This window comes from Microtus pennsylvanicus, chromosome 3 (assembly GCF_037038515.1).
Source record: "Microtus pennsylvanicus isolate mMicPen1 chromosome 3, mMicPen1.hap1, whole genome shotgun sequence".
In the NCBI taxonomy this organism is placed as follows: Eukaryota; Metazoa; Chordata; class Mammalia; order Rodentia; family Cricetidae; genus Microtus; species Microtus pennsylvanicus.
Window position 1 is genome coordinate 61,756,092 of NC_134581.1, and position 23,735 is coordinate 61,779,826.

The 23,735-nt window shown below is 38.0% G+C and overlaps 2 protein-coding genes across 13 annotated transcripts in view; one reads left to right on the forward strand and one right to left on the reverse strand.

The window, feature by feature from the left end:
- Positions 1–23,735, forward strand: part of Neo1 (neogenin 1) — a 159,972-nt gene that overhangs the window by 14,994 nt on the left and 121,243 nt on the right. The gene's annotated exons all lie outside the window — the stretch shown is intronic.
- On the reverse strand, positions 15,675–16,105 carry LOC142847030 (ATP synthase F(0) complex subunit g, mitochondrial). The gene has a single exon (XM_075967771.1). The coding sequence runs from the start codon at positions 16,090–16,092 to the stop codon at positions 15,781–15,783; it is 312 nt and encodes a 103-aa protein (XP_075823886.1). The 5' UTR covers positions 16,093–16,105; the 3' UTR covers positions 15,675–15,780.

Consider the following 23,735-nt stretch of genomic DNA (forward strand, 5'->3'; position numbering starts at 1 on the left):
GCAGCTCTTTTCTAATCTCAGAAGTGCTGTGGCAGAGTGTTCTAACAAATTTTGTTTTAAACTATTACTGATACTGGTTATTTACTGTGCTACCCTTTGCTCCAAAGAACAGAGGTTTTACAGTGAAAAATTGGCAGGCATTGTAAGCTGTTTTGTCATACAGTAGACCTGAGGTTGTTACCCTAGGAATAAATATTATGTGCTTAAAGAAATAATCCTGGAGTTAAAACCTACGAGATACTTTCTTTAAATCTTTTTCCCTGGAAGATAATAACAATGTATTTTTTGTTATCAAGTAAAATTGCTAAGTTTACTCATGAATCTTTTAGGACTATTCAGTGAGATATTGAAATGTAGGCATAGTTGAGGTGTAAATACAGATTATAAATTACTGATAAAATTTCAAAATATATCAGTGGTTTTATTTATTTTGCAGTTTGCCAGTTAGAGAAAATATTGTAATTTAAATGTCTCCCTTTGTTTTGTATTCTATATATTTGTTATAAAATTCACATGGATTTGATTTGGTGTCAGTTGTTGTGTGTGTGTGAGTCCCTACTTTCATGTAGTCTGGGCTGGCCTTCAGCTTTCTAGCACAAGAGGATGGCCTTGAAATGCCTGATCCTTCACCTCATTATTCTGGGATTATAGGTGTGTACCACCACACCTGTTTTTATGGTGTTGGGATTGAATTGAGCGCTTTACTTGTTAGACAAGTGAGCACAACTGAGCTACAGCCTTAGTCTCCCGTGTGTATTTTTAATTTGAATTTTTGTTCATATGCTCAGTTAAACAACTGTTAGTGGAAATAACCTTTTCTGTGAGCTTCTGCTATTGTTAAATAGTTTCCTTTCAAAAGGCAACTGTTAGTGTTGGAGCTACAAAGATTGAATAAATTTCCTGAGAGGAAACGATAATAAAATATTCAGGAAGTTGTTAGGAAACAAGAACTTATGTTCTTGTTCATTCAGATAAGCTGCTGAGACCTTTTGAGTATATCAAAATAGTTTGTATTACTGGAAGTAATGAAAGATTTGGTGACTTCCGGTAGTTGGAGATTTTGGATTATATAGAATATTAGAATATAGAATGCATAAATGAAAGAATTTCTTGCAGCTGTTTGAATGAGTCCCTCCCTCTTTTTTTCTTTGAGGGTTTTTTTTGTTTGTTTTTGTTTTCAGAGAAAAATGTGAGAGCTTTCGCTTCAGTCAATAACCCACTGGGGACCCTGTTCTTGGAGAGTCCTACAATAGCTGGTGGGTGGCCTTGCACTCCAGGGGTGTGAAACAAACCAGTACTTGACCAGTTTCTCTTCCCCATGCTTTGCTCTCTGGTATCCTCTTGGTAGTTTGCCTTACTCTCTGATTTTCCATTTTGCTCTCATATCTTTGTCACTGTAACTAACTAGCCTCTGTTTTTCCTTTTTGAATGGAGTTGTTGTACTTGTTCATAACAAGCTGAGTTTAATTTCCTTTTTCTTCTCCTTTCATGTCAGATAGATAGTTTTACTGTAGTGATAAGCTCTGGTTTATGTCAGATAGTTTTACTGTAGTGATAAGCTCTATCACTTGGATGGGCCTCTTCTGGAACCTGTGTGAGGCCCCAATGCTGTACTTAGTATAGTTAGATTTTACAACTGTATTCTTCAAACCCTGCAAATCAGCCCTGGTTTGTGGTATAGGTTAGGTGTGTTTTCTTTTCCCATTTATTCTTGTTTTTAATGTGTTTTTAGATTTGTTTTATTCATATGAGTGCTTTTCCTGCATGTATACCTGTGCACCAGATTCATACCTGGAAGTGATGAGCCTCCATGTGGGTGCTGGGAATTGAACCCAGGTCCTTCACACGAACAAATGCTCTTAACCTCTGAACCAACTCTCCAGCCTGGTGATTGTTTATTCGTTCGTTCCTCCCTTCTTTCCTTCCGTCCTTCTTTCCTAGTGCTCTTAACCACTGGGTCATCTCTCCAGCCCTCCGGATATTGGTTTCTAAATGTAGCTGAGGAAGGTTTGGTAAAGACTACTAGGAAGTAAGCACTAACCAGAAAGCTGAGCAATTGACTATAGAGCAGTAGTTCTCAACCCCTTTGAGGAGGGGTCAAACTATCCTTTCACAGGAGTCGCCTAAGATCACAGAAAACCACAGATATTTAGCACAGTTACAGTTATGAGGTGGCAACAAAAATAGTTTTATGGTTTGGGTCACTACAACATGAGGGACATAGCATTAGGATGGTTGAGAACCACTCTATTTACAGAGTGTGGAGTGGCCAGGGATCCTTTTCCTGGCACCAGGGCCACATCTGCTTCTTCTGAAACGGTCAAGAAGGGGTAGGAGATTTGGGATGACCATTATATATAACCATATTTTAAAATTGCATTTGATATGTTTTCTTTAAAGATAATTGGGTATTCTGCATACCTAGAAACTTTCATTTCCAGTTAAAGTCTAATATTCCCAGAGCCAGCTGTATCTAGCCTGTGGTTAGCTAGTTCAGTTTCAAAAAAAATGCTTACAATTATTTAGCTTTTCCTAAAATTCTTTCTGATTGGCCTAATAACATTTCTAGAAAGTTGTATGGATCTGCCACCTGGTGGTGAAATTGTATAGCAAATCCTAACTTATCGAAGTTTAATAATATTTAAACTCTACCTAAACTTTTTAGATATGTGGCATTTTCTTCTCCCCTTTTTTTAGTTGAGATATTGAAATGTAGGTATAGTTGATGTGTAAATGCAGATTGTAAGTGTACTGGTTATTTTCAAAATATATCATTGGTTTTATTTATTTTGCATTTTACCAATTAGAGAAAATATTGTAGTTTAAATGTCTCCCTTTGTTTTGTGTTGCTAGGGTTAAGAGGTAATTTTTGAAATGTCCTTTTTGTTGTTATTCTTTTCCTTTTGCTCAACATGGTGTTTTAGGGATATAACCATATTGCTACAAACACATCTAGTTAAGTTACTGCTCAGTGCTTCGTAGTCAAGCCTTATTTCCTAGGTTCATTCTAACTCACACTACCTCAGATATACTTGCAGTGGAAATTCTTTGCCATGAATCCCTTTGTAAATCCTAGAATGGAGTTTTAAATCACATGATATAAAAAAATCACATGATAATAAATATAATTTTGTCAGTTATGACCTGTTTTTTTTTGTTTTGTTTTGTTTTTTTGGTTTTTCGAGACAGGGTTTTTCTGTGGTTTTGGAGCCTGTCCTGGAACTAGCTCTTGTAGACCAGGCTGGTCTCGAACTCACAGAGATCCTCCTGCCTCTGCCTCCCGAATGCTGGGATTAAAGGCGTTGACCTGTTTTTTTTTTAAAAGAGTGTTTGTACTAGTTTGTAATAGCACCAGGATAGTTACCATCTCCTGTCTATGCCAAGAGTTGACAGTACTTACTGTTCTTAATTCTCCCATCTAACAATTGGTATAGTTACTTCCGTGTTGGTTGAATTTGCATTTCTGATTGCTAGCGAGTTTTGCAGTGATTGCAGTTTTCTGTATTTCCGTGATGCTATCCCATATTCATTTCTGTGCCAGGTTTCTAGTCTCAATACTTTATAGCTCTTTGTTCCTGATACCGTTCTAGTTTGCAGACACAGTAAGTCATTTTCCTTTGTCATGTATTTCCTTATTTTGCCTATAGTCTCCTTTGAAGAAAAAACTTTGACTTTCCTGTTTGAACCCATTGATTTTTCTCATTTTAAAATTTATTTTAATTGATAAAACATGCTTTCAGATATGTATGTATTAGGGAATGTTTTTAAGCTAACATACTCATTAATTCACATATTTCTTTGTAGTAAGTACCCCACTCTGTTAGTGTTTTGAGAATATAATACAGTATTTGTTTGTCTGTCATTGACTTACTTTACATAACGTGTTATCTCAGAAAGAAAAACAGCTTCTCTTTCCCTGCTTCCCCTCTTCCTTGCTGACCTCAAACTCAGTATGCTTCTGACTCAGTGCTGGGATTGCAGGTATGCTCCAACTATGCCTAGTGGATTTTTCTTTTCCTTTTAAAGAGCAAGTGTGCTTAGCTAGCATGTAGAGACCCTAGGGTCAGAATCCTTCAACACATGCATTCATATTCTCTTTCTCAAATCATATTCTGTTGTGTCTGAACCATGTTTTTCTTACCCTTTCATCTATGATAGGCACTTAGGATGGTTCCATATTGACTATTGAGTGTGGCTGTGTCTTTGACACATTGATTTAATTTTCTTGAGTACAGATTGGGATTGCTGGTAGTTTTAATTGAGTATTCCCCACAGTTTTCTGTAACAACTTTACAGTCCATTATTTACTAAACTTTACTTTTTGTGCTTTCTTGTACTTAGTGACTATAAATCTTCCTACTATCTTGTTAGCAACGTAGATTTCACATTTGCATAATACATATTGCTGAGTATCTGCTGTATATCAGGCATGGATGTGGAACTTGTGAGTCAGATACACAAAGTCTCCAGCTGACTGATGGAGCAACGGATCCATTGGATGAGTCATGCTGATTAGGAAATCCAGATGATGAAGTGTGCACTTGTATTTGTCCTTATCCATCGTCAAATAAAAAAATCCACGACAGAACTAGAAGGACGGTTAGCTTTATATCCTCTTTCCCAACTCATGTGTGTGACCTGCATTTGGTTCTTCTCCATCCTTAATAGTTATACTTCTTTATTCTCTTTTCTCCCTCTTCTGCTGTACCCAGATGTACATTGGTTTTTATATATACATGCATATGAGAACGTGCTTGTTTTTTTTCCTTTTCTGGGATTGTATGACCTTGTTTAATATATATTCTTAGTCTGTTCATTTTCCTGAAACTTTTGTGATTACATTTTTATTTAGAGCTAAATAGTATTCCATTTTATATATCTGTCTGTCTGTCTGTATCTGTCTGTCTGTCTGTCTATCTATCTATCTATCTATCTATCTATCTATCCATCCATCCATCCATCCATCCATCCATCTATACATTTCCATTATCCATTTATCTGTTGGACAACTGTATTGATTCCAGTTCCTTGTTATATATAGTGAATAAAGCACTATAAACATAGGGATGCAAATGTCTCTGTGGTAGAGTATGGAGTTCTGTGGCATATGCCCAGAAGTGAAACAGCTAGGTTATATAATAGTTCTATTTCTAATTTTTTATTTCTTATTTGCAAATTTTTACAATAAAGTATATAAAAACGTTGGGGGCAGGAGTGGGAGTTGGGTGGAGTAAAGATAGAAAAATAAAAATTTGTTAGTGTATTGTAAAATGAGCTGCACTTTCATATTTCTTCATGTAGACTGTAGATTCTTTAACCATCACCACAACCAGAAAACAGTTTCATTACTTTTCAAATTCGCCTTTGCTTGCTAGCCTCGTTTTTGAGACGGGGTTTCACCATGTGGTCCTGGCTGGTCTGGAACTTGCTATGTAGATCAGACTAACCTACAATTTACAGAGATCCACCTGCCTCTGCCTCTGGAGTTAAAGGCCAGAGCCATCACTCCCAATGTTTGCTAGCCCTGCTTAGTCAAACCCATTCTTTATTAATCCTGGCAACCACTGAAGCATTTACTACCCCAGTAGTTTTACATTTGGATGTCATACAAGTTGAATCAACAGTTTTCAATCTTCTGAAATTGTCTTCTTTCAATGAGCATAATGCCTATGAGTGTGTTATATGTACCAACAAATTGTTTATCTCATTAGTGAATAATATTGTATCCACTTAAGGAAACTGATTTGCAGGCAGTTTATGGGGACATTTGTGTATAGACTTTTTTTTGCTAACATGTTTTAACTTTTCAGCAGCAAAATTCTCAAAGTGAGAATACTGGATTGTGTGGTAAATGTCTAACTTTATAAGGAACCGTTGAATATTCCCACAAATGGATTGCACTTTTGGAATTTTACCTGTGGCATTTGAGAGTTTTAGTTGTTTAGTGGCCTTACAAAGACTTGATATTCTCAGTTTTTTTTTCTAGTCATTGTGATAGATACATAGTGGGGTCTTACTGTAGCTTTTATTTCCATTTTTCCAAACAAATTATTAAGTTGAATATCTTTTCCTATGCTAATTGCCCTTTTAAAATTTTATTTGTGAGCCCAGCTGTGGTGGTGGTGCATACCTTTAATCCTAGCACTCGGGAAGCAGAGGCAGGTGGATCTCTGAGTTCAAGGCCAGCCTGGTCTACAGAGTGAGTTACAGGACAACTAGGGCTACACAGAAAAACCCTGTCTTGAAAAACAAATAAAAATTTCTTCATGTGTGTACCATATACATGAATGTGTGTGGTGTGTGCACAAGTGTATATATATGTAAATGTGTTCATATGATTGTGAGTGGAGGCTAGAAGTTGATGTTGGGATTTCTTCTTCTCCTAAAAGTTTTTTATATTAAAATATAATTAGATCACTTCCTTTCTCACTTCAGTTCTTTCCACTCACCCCCCCCCCCCCACACACACATTTCCTCTCAGATTCATGGCCTCCCCTCTCTCCTTTCTTTCTTTCTGACAGGGCTGCTCTGTGTATCCCTGACTGTCCTGGAACTTGATCTGTAGATTAGGCTGGCCTTGAACTCACAGATCACCTGCCCAAGCTGGGATTCAAGGTATGTGCCACCACTGCCTGGCTCTTTTTCTTTTTATTACTGTTACCCTCTTTCTATATGCTGAACTCTTTCATATTGTTTGTGATTTCAGGGCTGACCGCTTTGTATTAGATAACTAATTCATCCTGGCAGAGACTATTCTTCCTCTCTTGCAGCTGATAGTGCCTGTTTGTTGTCTAGGGGTGTGACCCTGTAATATTTTTCCCTTCCATTTTAGTATACATGTTGGTATTGTTGTTGTTCAAGTCTTTTTTTTTTTTTTTTGGTTTTTTGAGACAGGGTTTCTCTGTGGCTTTGGAGACTGTCCTGGAACTACCCTCGAACTCATGGAGATCCGCCTGTCTCTGCCTCCCAAGTGCTGGGATTAAAGGCATGTGCCACCACATGTCTTTTTAAAGCAGCCATATTGTTGAAGTATCCTGGATGTAACTTCACTATCATTTTTAGGAGACAGTCTCACAACAGTCTTCCTGGTCCTCTGTTTTTTACAGCTTTTCTGTTCATCTCTTCTATGATGTTCTCTGAGCCTTAGGTTGTAGTAATAGGGGGAGCAGGGCTGGGTCCCCAAAACCCCAGCCGCCTGGCTCGGCTAGCCTATGCCCCGAAATAATTACACAGATACTGTATTCTTTTAAACACTGCTCTGGCCCGTTTCTAATCATCTGTGTAGCGCCCCTAGGTGCGCTTACCGGGAAGATTCTAGCCTAAGTCCATCCTGGGTCGGAGCTTCATAGCGTGCGTCTTCCCTGGAGCAGGTAGCATGGCGTCTCTCTGAAGGCGTCTGCTCTGGAGAGGAGAGCTGTCGAGTCTGACCTCACTTTCTCTTCCTCCCGGCATTCTGTTCTGTCTACTCCTCCCACCTATCTTCTAACCAATGAAATGGGCCGAGGCAGTTCCTTTATTGCTTAGCCAATGAAATCAACAGATTGATATATGACACTCCCACATCACTTCCCCTTTTCCTGTTTAAACAAAAAAAGGAAGGCTTTAACCTTAACATAGCAAAATTACATATAACAGTTATCAAGTAAAAGTTACATCAGAAACATTTATACATATAACAAAATTGACCTTAAAATCCATACCAATGCAAATTATTCATACCTATATCATTTCCCCCTTTAAATGTAAAAGAACATTTATAAACTATATTTGGGAACATGGGCGCAGTTTTTTCTCTCCAAACTGCTTCCTGCTGAATGGGGGCGTCGTTAATCAGATTATTTAGGGTGTAACCTGTGTGCCAGGTTTATCTCAGTTGGCAGTTGAGCAAGGCAATTTTCTGAAGATGTTCACAGCAACCCTTCAGGAGGACGTGGTCCATCATACCAAATCAGAATAGAAGAAATGAACAGAGTCTCATCCTCTGTGAAAACAAAATAAGAAACTCTTTTCCAAAGTATCATATCCTTAGACCCAAATTCTGAAATCATACCCTCATGATATCCGTTCTGGTTCCACTTGGCAGCCCATATAATGAAATGTCTCTCTGTACTTAGCTCCTTCACAGTCAAAAATTTTAAAGAAAACACAATGTACATAATCCGGACTCACTGTGAATTTTCCATCTTTACGCGGCTTATTTTTATTTATATCTATAACTATCTGTACTCTGTCTCTTTAAAGACTTTACTTTTACTTTTTTCTTTTTAAACCATTAACTTTATTCTCTATATTCTTTTTCTTCTCTCTCCCAAGCCTACGTACATTCATCCAACAGTGTGATTCATTTAGTGGTCTGAATCTGTCCTATTGTGAATCTGCAATTTTTTACTATCCAGGAGCACTTTTGATTTGCGCCTTTAAATCACTAGGCACTTAAGAATCTAAGCTGTGACATTCCTAGGTTAACTTTTTGCTTTTTGAGCGTACATCTGTAGACCAGGCTGTCTTTGAACTCTCAGAGACCCGCCTGTCTCTGCCTCCCAGGCATTGGGATTAAAGGTGTGTGCTGCTACACCTTGAACTCACAGAGATCTGTTAGTCTCTGCCTTCTAGGCACTGGGATTAAAGGCGTGTGCTACCACACCTTGAAGTCACAGAGGTCTATCTCCCTCTGCCTCCCAAGTGTTGGGATTAAAGGTGTGTACACACAACAACTCTCTTCCTTTTTTTAGTTTTTTGCTTTAAGAACTTCAACTTTCAGCTTGCATATATTTTTAACACACTTTAAACCATTCAGAAATTTTCTCTGTCTTTGAATCTCTCTTTAACTGTATATCTCTCTTTTTCTGACCACATGAGCCTTTAATTTACCAAGCAATCTCAGTAGGACTAAAGGCGTGGCTTTGCCACCTAGATCCAGTCCATTCCTTAGCTTTCCAGCCTCAAGGCGGATATATAGGCTGCAGCCATGTTTATAGCCACAACTGGCATTTCAAGGTCTTTGCCAGCCAGAGAGCTACAACAGACAACACTCAAGTCCTCTCTCGGTAGCCGGCCCTCCTGCCTCAAACAGTCAGAGTTTGCCCTGGCAGGATGGCCCAGAAATCTGGCATTTTTAAACAGCGCAGCTTTTTTCCTGCTATGACTGAAAACCGAAAAGCATGTGTTCAGCTTTTCGTCAACACCATTTAAGTGTTTTGTGGCAGGACCTCTTAATGAGCTGCAGGGTTTTGCAGCTGAAGCTGAGTCAGGAAGCCTCTCTTAGATGAGGCGCTTGCTTGCCTCTGGCAAGCAGAGTAGACACAAGAAACATGCTTTACTCTATTCTTTTCCAAGCTTTCTCAGGCTTTCTGTGGACTCAGTTAGCCACACGTCTGGGCGTCATTTGTAGTAATAGGGGGAGCGGGGCTGGGTCCCCAAAACCCCAGCCGCCTGGCTCGGCTAGCCTATGCCCCGAAATAATTACACAGATACTGTATTCTTTTAAACACTGCTCTGGCCCGTTTCTAATCATCTGTGTAGCGCCCCTAGGTGCGCTTACCGGGAAGATTCTAGCCTAAGTCCATCCTGGGTCGGAGCTTCATAGCGTGCGTCTTCCCTGGAGCAGGTAGCATGGCGTCTCTCTGAAGGCGTCTGCTCTGGAGAGGAGAGCTGTCGAGTCTGACCTCACTTCCTCTTCCTCCCGGCATTCTGTTCTGTCTACTCCTCCCACCTATCTTCTAACCAATGAAATGGGCCGAGGCAGTTCCTTTATTGCTTAGCCAATGAAATCAACAGATTGATATATGACACTCCCACATCATTAGGTGTAGGAATTATGCTATCTGTTGGGACTGGGCTGCCATGATCAACTGAGTATTTACCTATCTAATGCATGCAAGTCTCTCTTTTTCTTTCTGTGTGTATATGTGTATGTATTTGTATATGTATGAGTGTGTCTGTATGTGTGTGTGAGTGTGTGTATGTCCCATGTATATGTGTGTCTTAAATGAAATTATGCTACTTTGGACATTGTTCCCTGCAAGAACCATAAACTCTAACCCTGGTATCAGTCATGAGAACCTTGTTCAAGTTGTTGGTTAAGGTAAACCAGGTAAATCTCAAAACAAAATAGGCTATTGCTGTTTTCCTTGGTTGTTTTTCAGAGATTGAAGGCAACCCCTATTGCTAAAGACACCACACACTTTGAACATAGGACTTAGAAGATTTGAGCTGTAATTAACTTGAAAGCCTCTTTTGTGCAGTGTAATTTCATAATATGCAAGTTGCCAAGGGAGGGAGGCAGTCAGTAGTCCTGTCTAGGTGTGATGCCTTTGATTCACAACAATAAGCAGCATGGCAGATATCCTAGAGATGTAACAGTAGTGCTCATATCTGGGTGGTAAACATAGCTATTTAATTGGACTATGGCTCAATGAACGTGAAGGAAATCATGCCTAGTACTGGAAATGTAGCCAGCTACTGGAGTGAGTGAAGTCACAGATACTGGAGACCCTACTACCACCACTTTCCTCGACCAGCATTGTTTTTAACTGCGTTCTGAAACTTCTTTATACCACAGTACAGTTCTTGCTCTGTATAAAAGAGGCTTCTCATTGCGGCAGATGGAGACCATTTCAGAAATCCACTTTAATTTTTGAGGCAGGGTCTCTCACTAAACTAAAGCTTGCAGAGCGTTGCCTGCTTTTGTCTTCTGGGTACCACTACACTCTCTCTATATAGTTTGCTTTGACTAGTGATTTACAGGTATATTCTTCCAGTTTCTTGTTTACCTTTTCATAATTAGTGTAGTTTTCAGAACAAAAGTTTTAGATATCATTGGGTACAGTTTATTAGTTTTTAAGAAAGTGAAGCTTCTTTTAGTATCTTTCATCTCATCATATTCTTGATTTACAAATATTTTTTTTCTGGAGTTTAGTTTTACATTTGACAATTAGCATAGGATGAAATTTTGAGGTTCTATAAATTCAGGTGGGTTTGTTTTGTTTAGAGATGTCTTGCTTTCCAGCCCTATTTATTGAAAATACTATTTTTTCTCTATTGAATTGTATTTGCACCTATATCCAAAATTGGCATGTATGGGTTTATATCCGGAATTTTCTACTTGGTTCCATTGATCAGTATCTCCTTTTGCTAATTGCACATGGTTTCAATTATTTTTTCTTTATAGTGAGATTTATACTCATAGTTTGAATATCAGACTTTGTTTTTATTTTAAAAGTGGTCTGGCTTTTATACTTCGTTTGTCTTTCCATCCAAAATTTAGTTATCTTGACTTTGTAGCTGTCCCAGGGAAGGTTGTAACTGGAGTTATATTAAAACCATAATGAATTTGAGAGACCTGACAGAATGGCGTGTCCCTGCTTTAATACACCTTTCCGTTTGCTTAACTCAATCGTTGGTTTCTTTTTTTTATCAGCATTTTACAAGTTTACCAAATCTATTATTTCATGTTTGTAGAACTATCCTGTGGTTTTGTTTAAATTTAATTTCTAATTATTGACTGGCAGTATAGAGGGTCCAATTTTTCTATGTTGTTCTTGTTTAAACTATCAGTTCCAGAAACTATTTTATAGATCTTGTGATTTTTCAATTAGTAATCATATTGCTTGTATATAATGACCGTTTTATTTCTTCCTTTGTTATATGTATGCTTGTAATCAATTTTCTTGATTAGTTAATAGTGGTTAGGATTTTTAGTATACTGCAAGATAATAGACTGTTCCTGCTCTTAGTGGGAGAGCACTTGGTGTTTTGCCAATAGGTAAGACCTGGCTTTAGGTTTAAATACCTTTTGACAAGTTAAAGGAGGTCCTTTTCATACTAGTATCCTGGGGTTTTATCATGAATGGGAATTAAAATCTTCCAGATATGTTCGTTCATTTGTTTATTGTGTATTCAGTGTTCTGCCTGCATGTATGCCTGCAGGCCAGAAGAAGGCACCAGGTTTCATCATAGATAGTTGTGTGTCACCAAGTGTTTGCTGGGAATTGAACTCAGGACCTTTGGAAGAGCAGATAGTGTGCTCTTAACTGCTGAGCCATCTCTCCAGTCCCACATCAGATACGTTTTTAATTGACCGATAAGCTCATACAGCTTTCCCTTTTAGCTCGTTATTTTATGGCAGCTTTCATTGATTTCCAAATATTGATTGATCTTAAAGAGATGACTCCTAACTTGGCTTTGACTTTGCTCTGCTTTTCTTTTCTCTTTCCTTCCCTTTCCTCCCCTCCCCTCCCTTTCCCTCTCTCCCTTTCCCTTCCTTCCTTCATTGTTTTACTCTTTGCTTAGACTGGCCTTGAATTCACTATGTAGCTTCTGGTGGCTTCAAACTCATGGCAGTTCTCCTGTCTCAGTTTCAAAAGTGCTGCGATTATGGTATAAGCCACCATACCCAGCTTTATTTTATGTTTTACTGAACTGGGCCTGCCAGTATTATGTTGCAGATTTCACTCTGGAATACTGCTCTATATTTGTCTTGTCTGGTTTTAGTTGCATTGTATTATTTGGTTTTATTGTCAAGGTAATGGCTAAACTCACAAAATGAATTTTGATACTTTTCTTCCTTTTCTGTCTTTTGTAATAGATCATGTAGAAAACTTTTTTTAAATGTTTGGTAGAATTCAGTACTGCAACTAAAACCATTTTTTAAATAAATAATGTGTTGTTAAAAATAAATGCAAATATTTATTGACATTGACTGGTTTGCTATATTGGTTACTTGTCAAGTGAAGAAAAGTTGCAATGCAGTTTTGAGGGTGGAACTATTTCACCATGGACACGCTGAGACTCTCCAAGTACCATAATGCTAGTTACAGCTCTGAGTGATTTTTATTTTTCCCGATTTGTGAATCTACATAATTTAATGTTTCCACCACAAACTCATGAAATTTTAGTAATCTTTAGTGAAATTTACTTGTAGCCAGCTCAGCAAAACATGCAGCAGCACCCTCTAGACGCCATTCACTCAAACTGCAAACCTCTCACCAACAGGGCTGAAACAATGTTTCCAAGGGATTCATGGCAGTGCGCTAATGGGTTGCTTGGTTTTCTTCAAGGATCCTAATTATCACCCCGTCTCATGTTAATTTGACTTAATTAAATATTGCTAATTTTCCGATTTGAACAGAACAGGGGTGATTATTTCTCTCTGGCTTTGTATTAACAGACCTGTCCAATTTCTGTGTCAGTAAAGTAATAGTGCCACACGTGTTGGTAGGACGGCTTAAACAAGGAGGACGGAGTTCCGTGTTAAGCAGCACTACCTTCAAAGCCGCTCGATTTCATTGCTGTTGTACAAAATACCTTGAGCAAAAGCAACTTGGGAGGGAAGAGTCCACTGAGCTGACAGTTCCAAGTTACAACCCACTGTTGAGGGGAAGCCAAGGCAGAAGAAATGCAAGTGGCTAGTCCCATCACATCCTCAGTGGAGAGCGGAGAGAAATGAAAGCACCCAGGCTGTCTGCTCGCTCGCTAGCTGCTGCCTATGCTGAGATACAGTTCCGGGCCCAGCATATGGAATGGTGCTACCCACTGTGGGCTGGGCCAGTTAACAATCAAGACAACCCCCACAGACATCCCATAGGTCAACCTCATCTAGACAGGTCTTCACCTGGGATTCTCTTCCTAGGTGATTCTAAGTTGTGGCATGGAAAAACTAGCCAGTACAAGGGCTCTGGTCAGTGTCAGTTTAGTCTTGGGACCTCCCAGCATGTCTGTCTTTCTGCTTCACTTCTCCCAGGCCAAGGCTATGGGATAAGTGCCAAAGGAACCACAAAGCTCTGTGCATTTCCAGTCATGGCTGAACACCTCAACGGTGCATGCGTGCTCACTTCTCAACAGTGTGTGGGTCCTTATTTCAGGCTGCAAAGCTACAGAAGTTTCTGAGGGGTTACAGAAAGTAGCATGAACTGGAGAGATGCCCTTGTAATATGAACCTCAGACTGTTCCTATTAGTGAGCCAGAAAAGAGGACATACCAAGTCCGTGAAGGATTCTGATGCAGCCCTGGGCTTGCTCCACCAACACAGTTTAGGGGCCTGTTGCCCAGTTTCTGCATCTTTTATCAGGCAGTTGAAAAGTACATGTGGTGGTGGTCTGTTCCCCTGAAAGCCGATATGATAAGGGCTCAGTGAGTGCACATGTGTGCACACGTATGTAGAGGTCAGGGGCCACCCTAGCCTGAGGTGACCTGAAGGTGTCTTCTTTGGTCACTTTCCACGGTGATGGTGGTGGTCGTCAATGCTCATCATCATCTCCTCCTCCCTCCTCTTTCCTCCTCCTCTCCCCCCTCCTTTTTGCTTTTGCTTTTTTTTTTTACTTTTAAAAAATTGAGCTATGTAGTTTTTATTTTTCCCCCACTCCCCTTCCTTCTCCCCTTCCACCTCCCTGCCCCCCCCCCCCATGCTCCCAATTCTCTGGAGCTGTGGATTGTAGTCTGGTTATCCTTTGCTTTGCTTTATATCTTTTATCTACTTATGAGTGAATACATACATGCTGTGTTTGTCTTTCTGAGTCTGGGTTACCTCACTCAATATGTTTTTTTCTAGTTCCATTTATTTGCCTGCAAATTTCATGATGTCTTGTTTTTTTGTTTTTGTTTTGTTTTTGTTTTTTTTTTCAGCTGAGTAATACTTGATTGAGTAAATGTACCACATTTTCTTTGTCCATTCTTCAGTTGAGGGGCATCTAGGTTGTTTACAGGTTCTGGCTATTATGAACATTGTTGCTATGAGTATTGTTGAGCAAGTGTCCTTGTGGTATGATTGAGTATCCTTTGGGTATATGTCCAAGAGTGATTATTGCTGGATCTTGAGGTGATTGAGAAGCCACCATACTGATTTCCAGAATGGCTATGCAAGATTGTACTCCCACCAGCAGTGGAGGAGTGTTCCCCTGACTCCATATCCTCTCCAGCATAAGCTCTCTGCAGTATTTTTGATCTTAGCCATTCTGACAGGTATAAGATGGAATCTCAGAGTCATTCTGATTTGCATTTTCCAGATGAGTAAGGATGTTGAGCAGTTCCTTAAATGTCTTTCAGCCATTTGAGTTTCATTTGTTGAGAATTTTCTATTTAAATCTGTGTCCTGTTTTTAATTGGATTATTTGATATTTTGTTGTCTAGTTTCTTGAGTTATTTATATATTTTGGAGACCAGGCCTCTGTCTGATGTGTGGTTGGTGAAGATCTTTTTTCATTCTGTAGGCTGTTGTTTTGTGTTTACCATGTCTTTTGCCTCACAGAAGCTTCCCAGTTTCAGGAGGTCCCATTTATTGATTGTTGCTCGCAGTGTCTATGCTAATGTTATAGCATTAATGTTAATGCTCGCAGTGTTATATTTAGGAAATGGTCTCCTGTGCCAGTGTGTTCAAGGCTGCTTCCCATTTTCTCTTCTGCCAGGTTCAGTGTAACTGGCTTTATGTTGAGGTCCTTGATCTGCTTAGACTTGAGTTTTGTGCATGGGGATAGATATGGATATATTTGCAATATTCTACATATTGGCGTCAAGTTATGCCAGCACCATTTGTTAAAGATGTTTTCCTTTTTCCATTGTATCTTTTTGACTTCTTTGTCAAAATCAGGTGTTCATATATGCACGGGTTTATGTCAGAGTCTTCAGTTCCATTCCATTGGTCCACATGTCTGTTTTTATGCCAATACCAAGCTGATCTATTTTTTTTTATTTGACAGTTGGTATTTTATTCAGATAGCAGTCTCATTACATGTGGTCCAAGAATATTGAAAGAACTCAAATAAAATCAGATGTGAAGGTCAGTCTTCACACATCATAGCCAACGATGCCACGTTTGCCTATGATCTCTCCAACATAAAACCACATCCACACCTCAGTGGCCACCAAACCATTCAGCACAGCTTCCTTAACTGTAAGATGTTTGAAGCTACCAGTTTTAGCACTTTGAATTATTTTTTTTGCACTCTGAATAGCTGCAGGGAGTTCAGCAGGGGTTGGGGGAACCAGCTCAACCTTGGCGTATTGCCAAAATGTGGCCAGTCGAGGCTTCGAGTAAGTCACAGCAGCGGATACTAGCCCCGGGGCTTTCTCCGCGAAGTTACGGACAAACTTGGCCATGGTCTAGGGTGGAAGGTCTATTTAAAAAAAAAAAAAAAAAAAAAACAACAACTATAGCTCTCTAGTAGAGCTTAAAGTCAGGGGTCGTGATGGCTCCTGAAGTTCCTTTATTGTACAGCATTGTTTTAATTATTCTGTTTTTTTTCCCATATGAAGTTGAATAATGTTCTTTCAAGGTCTGTGAAAAATAGTGTTGGAATTTTTATGGGGATTGCATTGAATCTTTAGATTACTTTTGGTAAGATTGCCATTTTTATTATGTTGATCCTACCTATCCAAGAGCATGGGAGACCTTCCATTTTCTGATGTCTTCTCCAGTTTCTTTTTCTTTTTTTTAGTGACTTAAAGTTCTTGTCATATAGGTCTTTCATTTGTTTGGTTAGAGTTACCCCACGATATTTTATATTTGTGGCTATTGTAAAGGGTGATGTTTCTCTGATTTCTTTCTTGGCCTGTTTTTTATTTGCGTAAAGGAGGGATACTTATTTTTTTTTTTTGAGTTAATTTTGTATCCCGCTATATTACTGAAGTTGTCTATCAGTTATAGGAGTTCCTGGGTAGAGTTTTTGGAATCACTTATGTATACTATCATATCATCTGAGAAAAGTGATAGTTTGACTTCTTTCTGATTTGTATTCCCTTGGTCTCCTTTTGTTGTCTTATTGTTTTAGCTAGAACTTCAAGTACAATATTAAATAGGTATGGAAAGAGTAAACAGCTTTGTCTTGTTCCTGATTTTAGTGGAATTGCTTTGAGTTTCTCTCCATTTAATTTGATGTTGGCTGTTGGCTTGCTGTAAATTGCTTTTATTATATTCAGATATGTTCCTTGTATCCTTGATCTTTCCAAGACCTTTATTATGAAGAGGTGTTGGATTTTGTCAGGCCTTTTCAGCATCTAATGAGATGATCATGTGATTTTTTTTCTTTGAGTTTGCTTATATGATGGATTACATTGACAGATTTCCATATGTTGAACCAATTCTTTATCTCTGGGATAAAGCCTACTTGGTCATGGTGGATGATTGTTTTGATGTGTTCTTGGATTCAGTTTGCCAGTATTTTATAGAGTATTTTTGCATCAATGTTCATAAGAGAGAATGGCCGTAGTTTTCTATCTTTGTTGACTCTTTGTGTGGTTTTGGTATCAGAGTAATTGTAGCCTTGTAAAAGGAGTTTGGCAATGTTCCTTCTGTTTCTGTTGTATGGAACAATTGAGGAGTATAGGTATTTAGCTCTTCTTTGATGTTCTGGTAGAATCCTGCGCGGAAACCATTGGACCCTGGGCTTTTTTGGTTGGGAGACTTTTGATGACTGCTTCTATTTTTTTGTAGATCATAGGTTTATTTAAATTGTTCACCTGGTCTTGATTTAACTTTGGTATGTGGTTCCTATCCACAAAATTGTCCTTTTCTTTTAAATTTGTGGAGTCCAAGTTTTTGAAGTATGTCCTGATGATTCTTTGGATTTCCTCAGTGTCTGTTGTTATGTCTCCCTTTTCATTTCTCATTTTATTTGGATGTTCTCTCTCTGCCTTTTGGTTAGTTTGGATAAGGGTTTGTCTATCTTGTTGATTTTCTCGAAGAACCAACTCTTTTTTTTTTTGTATTTTCTGTTTCTATTTTATTTATTTCAGCCCTCAACTTGATTATTTCCTGGCATCTGCTCCTCCTGGATGAGTTTGCTTCTTTTTGTTCTAGAGCTTTCATGTGTTCTGTTACTTTGCTCGTATGGTATTCTCCAATTTCTTTATGTAGACATTTAGTACTGTGAACTTTCCTTTTAGTACTATTTTCATAGTGTCCCATAAATTTGGGTATATTGTACATTCATTTTCATTGAATTTAGGAAGTCTTTAATTTCTTTCATTTCTTCTTTGAGCCAGGAATGATTCAGTTGGGCATTATTCAGTTTTCATGAGTTTGTAGACTTTCTAGAATTTGAGTTGTTGTTGAAGTCTAACTTTAATTCATGGTGATATAATAAGTAAGATACAGGGTTATTCTAATTTTTTGGTATCTGTTGAGGTTTGCTTTGTTACATAGTATGGGTCAAATTTAGAGAAGGTTCTATGAGGTGCTGAGAAGATGGTATAATCTTTTGTTTTTGGGAGGAATGTTCTATAGATGTCTGTTAAGTTCATTTGAATCATAGCATCTTTTCTCTTATTTCTCTGCTAAGTTTCTGTCTGGCAGATCTGTTCCAGTGATAATAGTGGAGTGTTGAAGTCTCCTACTATTAGTTTATGGGACTTGATGTATGATTTAAGCTTTAGCAATGTTTCTTTTACAAAAGTGGGTGCTCTTGTATTTGGGGCATAGATGTTCAGAACTGAGACTTTATCTTGATGGATTTTCTTGCTATGAATATGAAATGGTCTTCTTCTCTTTTGATTACCTTTAGTTTGAAGTCTATTTTGTTAGATATTAGGATAGCTACACTAGCTTGTTTCCTAGGTCTATTTGCTTGGAAAATCTTTTCCAAACTCTTTACTCTGAGGTAATGTCTGTCTTTGAAGTTGAGGTGTGTTTCTTATATGCAGCAGAAGGATGGATCCTGTTTTTGTGTCCAGTCTGGTAGCCTATGTTTTTTTATAGGTGAATTGAGTCCCTTTATATTAATGGATATTAGTGACCAGTGATTGCTAGTTCTGATATTTTTGTTTTGGTTGTTGTTATTGGTATTGTGTGTGTGTTTCCCTTCTTTGTGATTTGCTAGTGTGGGATTATCTGTTGCCTGTTTGGGGTGAGGATGCAGGTCAAAGAATCCCAAACTAACACCAAAATATTTCACGTATTTTTTTTATTATAATGGGCAAACACACAGAACAGGAATGAGAAGTCCGACCTCAGGTGCGTAATGCAGGAATCAGAGAAAGAGAGCCCCTTGGAAGGCTGGTGTTTTTTTTTTCTGGGTACCCAAAAGGTCATAGTCTACCTGTCCAATCTCTTGAAGAGTCATTGGCAAACAGAGGTTTCCCATCACCTCCCCCTTTTGTCTAAATAAGAGAGTTCCAAACCCAATACAAAAATATACATTAGGAACAGATATTAAATATAAAATTAGGATTTCAACCAGCATAAACAATATCAAGCAAGGAATACATGTTAAATGTTTTAATAAACATTCTATCCTAAAGAGTCCAAGACTTGTATTGGAAATGGCTTGGCTAAATCATAAGAAAGAGGTAACTATGACTATCTAATCTTCAACCCTATCGAAGGCCTGAGAGGGGAACTAATATTACTTGAGTAGGCAGGAAGTGCAAAAAAGCAGCTTCCAAAATATGTAGTAAGTATATGACAGAAACAACTAGCTGCCTGAGCAATCACCCAAAGTCTCATTTGCAATGTTGGAACAACCAACTTTGGCTAGGGCGTAGAGTAACTGACAGACCATTTTCAGAGGCAGGGAAAATTTTAGGACCATCTTACCCTGTCTTGGCAAGATTTGACAGTCTTTCCTTGTGTCCTGCTTATCCAGTCCGGACACCATGCACTTTGCCAGGTGTTGAGGCACGGGCAGTTCCTTGCCCAAAGGCCAGTTGTCACAAGAAAAAAACAAACTCCAAGTGGAGTGTCTTCAGTGCTCAACATTCTTTTGGGACTAGATCAGTGCTGTCAGGAGCACTCGTGTCTTATATCAACAGAATCCTAAGTTATTTAAATGCCATGTTCTACAGATCCTTGAAGTGGTTGAAGATTACCTATCTATGCAGAATACAATCTCTGTGTATTTAAAAAACCTAATTAATCTGACTATATGTATAACATGAATAATTATTGACCTATAATACTTGATACCTGTATAACTTAAACACTAAGACTTCATATTAGAATATTAAATAATCTGTAAACAACTGTGCAGTAAATGAGGACAATGACCTCAAAATGTAAACAATGTATAAGTATCTTGATCAGAGGTAGGAATATATAATTTATATATATATATATATATATATATCCTAAAAATTGTATAAATAGACAAAATGTCTTAAAGAGAAGTAGAAACATGCATGCATACAATCTGACTTTGCATAGGTGTACAAATATTTTAAAGAGAAATAAATACAATTTGAACTTGTATCAATATACAAGAAACTATACAAACTATACCAATGTAAATTGTTCATAATAATAGCTCAAAAGTATTCACTGTATTACTCACTATTATTAGTGTAAGTTCACACTAAAAAGGGGGAAATGGTGTGGGAAGTCCTTCGTATATGTGTTGCTTTTATTGGTTAATGAATAAAGAAGCTGCTTTCAGCCAATGGCTTAACAGAATATAGCCAGACTGAGAGAGAGAGAGAGAGAGAGAGAGAGAGAGAGAGAGAGAGAGAGAGAGAGAGAGAGAGAGAAGGGGGGGCTTTTTTCTTTGCAGTTTTTAATATTCTGTATGTTTAGTGTTTTGATTATTAGGTTGGTCAGGAAACTTTTTTTTTTTGTCTACTCTATTTGGTGTTCTGTAAGCTGTTTGTATTTTTATAGTCATGTCCTTTAGGTCGGGAAAGTTTTTTTCAAAATTTTGTTGAATATATTTTCTATGCCTTTGAGCTGAACTTCTTCTATCTCTATTATTTTATTCTTAGGGTTGGTCTTTTCATGGTGTCCCAGATTTCCTGGATATTTTGTGTTAAGCATTAGTAGGTCTAATATTTTCTTTAACTGATGAATCTATTTCCTCTATCATATCTTTTAACTCCTGAGATTCTCTCTTTCATTGCTCTTATTCTGTTGTTTATGCTTGCATCTGTAGTTCCTGGTCATTTACTCAACTTTTCAGTTTTCAGAATTCCCTCAGTTTGTGTTTTTTTTTATTGCTTCCTTCTGTTTCAGTTTTTAAATCTTGAACTGTTTCCTCCACCTGTTTGATTGCTCCTTCTTGGTTTTCTTTTTTCCAATTTTTTGGTTTGTCTTTTCCTCCATTTCTTTAAGGGAATTTTTGCATTTCTTTAAGGGTCTCAATCATCTTCATAAAGTTATTTTTAAGGCCATTTTCTTCTGCTTTATCTGCATTAGGATGTTCAGGTCTTGCTGTTATAGAACCACTAGTTTCTGGTGGTGCCTATTGCTTTTTATGTTGTTGAGTGTCTTCTTGCACTGTTGTGTACCCATCGCTTTCTCCAATCGGTACAGGTGGAGCCTGTGCTTCAGGAGGTTTCTCTTCCTCCAGTTGGTGCAGTTGGTGGCTGTGGCGAACACTTCTTCAGGTGCAGGTGAGCCGGAGGCTCAGGTGGTAGGTCCTCCAGATGCAGATGGAGTCAGGGCTCTGATGATTGCTCCTCTTGGTGGGTCTGTAGCTCCAGTGGGTGCTGGTGCAGAGGGGTATCTTGTACAGAGGATGGCACTGGATGCTGTCTTGGACACAGGTGTTCTTTCCCAGAGGGACATTTTAATATAGTTTCTGGAAGCCCCTGCTGTCGATGCTTCCAGTCTGACACTTCCACCACCTCATTTTCTCTCTGACACTGCTGAGCAGGGGGTGGAGCCGGCACCTCCGCCCTTGCTACCTCCCTGAAAACATTTTTATAAACATAAAATTGACTTTCTTAATCAGAATACAAATAAATATTATAGGAAACATTGTTTAAAACATAGAAATTATAGAAATCAATAATGATTTAGTATGCCTTATGTAACAATTGAGATTATTATTAACTTTTAGAAGTTTTTCTTTTGTGTACATACTTGTATATTACACAAACATGCATTGATATGGATATTAAAAACTTAAGAATCATGCAGTGAATGCCATTTTGCTGATGGGCCCAGTATAGCTGCTTGGTTACATTGTATGCATATGCCATAATTTTTCATAAGTATTTTATACTGCTGAACATGTAAGTATGTTAATAGCTTTTCTGTATTTTTTTCAGAAAGCTATTTTCTAGAAATTTAAAGAGTTTTAAGAGTCTTTATATACATTGCAAATTGCTTTTTAAAAAGTGTGGAAGTTTGAATGTAACTGGCACCCATAATCTCTTAAGGAGTGGCACTACTAGGAGGTAGGACTTTGTTGGAGTGGGTACGGCCTTGTCGGAGGAAGTGTGTCACTGTGTGAGTGGGATTAGAGGTCTCATTTATGCTCAAAATACTGCCCAGTGTCTCAGTCGACTTCCTGTTTTCTCTGAGTCAAGATCTAAGAATTGTCATCTCCAGCACCATGTCTGTCTGAACGCCATCATACTCCCTGCCATGATGATAATACACTGAGCCTCCAAAACTGTAAGCGAGCTATCCCAATTAAATGTTTTCTTTATAAGAATTGCTGTGGTCATGGTACCTCTTCACAGCAATGAAAACCCTAACTAAGAAAAGAAAGATATGGTTTTTTTTATCCCAAATGTGGATATTTTAAGTATATTTTCATATCTGAAAGTATATATATGCATTATAAGCACAGCAACATGTCTGTTTATACATGATGTATTTTTAAATGCTAAAGGGTGGCCGGGTGGTGGTGCATGCCTTTAATACCAGCACTTGGGAGACAGAGGCAGGTAGATTTCTGTGAGTTGGAGGCCAGCCTGGGCTACAAAGCGAGTGCCTCAACAGGCTCCATAGCTATACAGAGAAAAGCTCTCTAGAAAAACAAAACAACAAAAAAATAATGCTGAAGAATGGAGAATGCTGTCCAAAAATCTTTACCAAGTGAATGCATTTTCTGGCATAGGTGTACACATTTGAGATAGTATTGGTATGCAAATTGAAACTTTAAAATTATGAATGTGCAAAAATGCCTAGTAAGTTAACTAAATGTTAATAATTTGACCTGTGGTCCATTAGTGCCATAACGTTACTAAGTGCTGTTTTGTTTATCATAGAGTACAGCTTGTAGAATAGAAACAAAATATGGCAATATTACTGATAACATCTAAGGAAGTTAAAATTACTACTATTGTTTAATGTATCCTGAATTAAACTACCCTGTTGCTCCCCAAATTTGCTCCTGTAATGATCTACTCAGTACATTTGTTTTTCTTCTCACTGGTTTGTCTCTGCATTTAGAATAGCCCTCTTGCATTTGTTTTTCTTGGAGAGTGAAGAGTATTTTTGTAAAATGTTTCATATCCTTTATTTCTGTAATTACATCTTTATGTTTTGATTTAGTTAGACATTTGGTAAAGATACTATATGCTTTTTGGGTTGTGTCCCATCAGGAGTATACAATCTCAGATCATCTCACTAAGGCCAGTACTCAATTTGGCCCCTTTATTAAGGTGGTGACTTCCCAGACTTGTGCAATATGAAGGCATAGTTCGTCTTTTGTTATTAGTAACTCATTTGTAAATGACTTCTGTTCCAGCAATCTTTCCTTCAGCCATCTGATACAGCAAAATGAATAAATTATTATTGAAACTTTAAGTGAGAAGTTTCTTTAAAAGTTTGTTTCTAAGTAGGTGTTAGAAATCACATGCTGATAGCTGCTAAAATCTTAATTTTTATTGTTCATCTTGCAGACCAGTTACTTACGTTTGACATCTAAGGAGCTTGGCTTTGATCTTTTCTATTGATGGCTGTAATTCCACTAACTCTTTACCCTTTGAAAAAATAATGCGATTTTTTTCTTCACAAAATTTGATTGTTTTAAAGTGTTGATGAAGGAGAACATAATCTACTGCTAGGCCTTTCTCAATAGAAA

Bases quoted from the DNA above. Each gene is read 5' to 3' on its own strand.
- LOC142847030 (XM_075967771.1), bottom strand. From the start codon at position 16,092: ATGGCCAAGTTTGTCCGTAACTTCGCGGAGAAAGCCCCGGGGCTAGTA.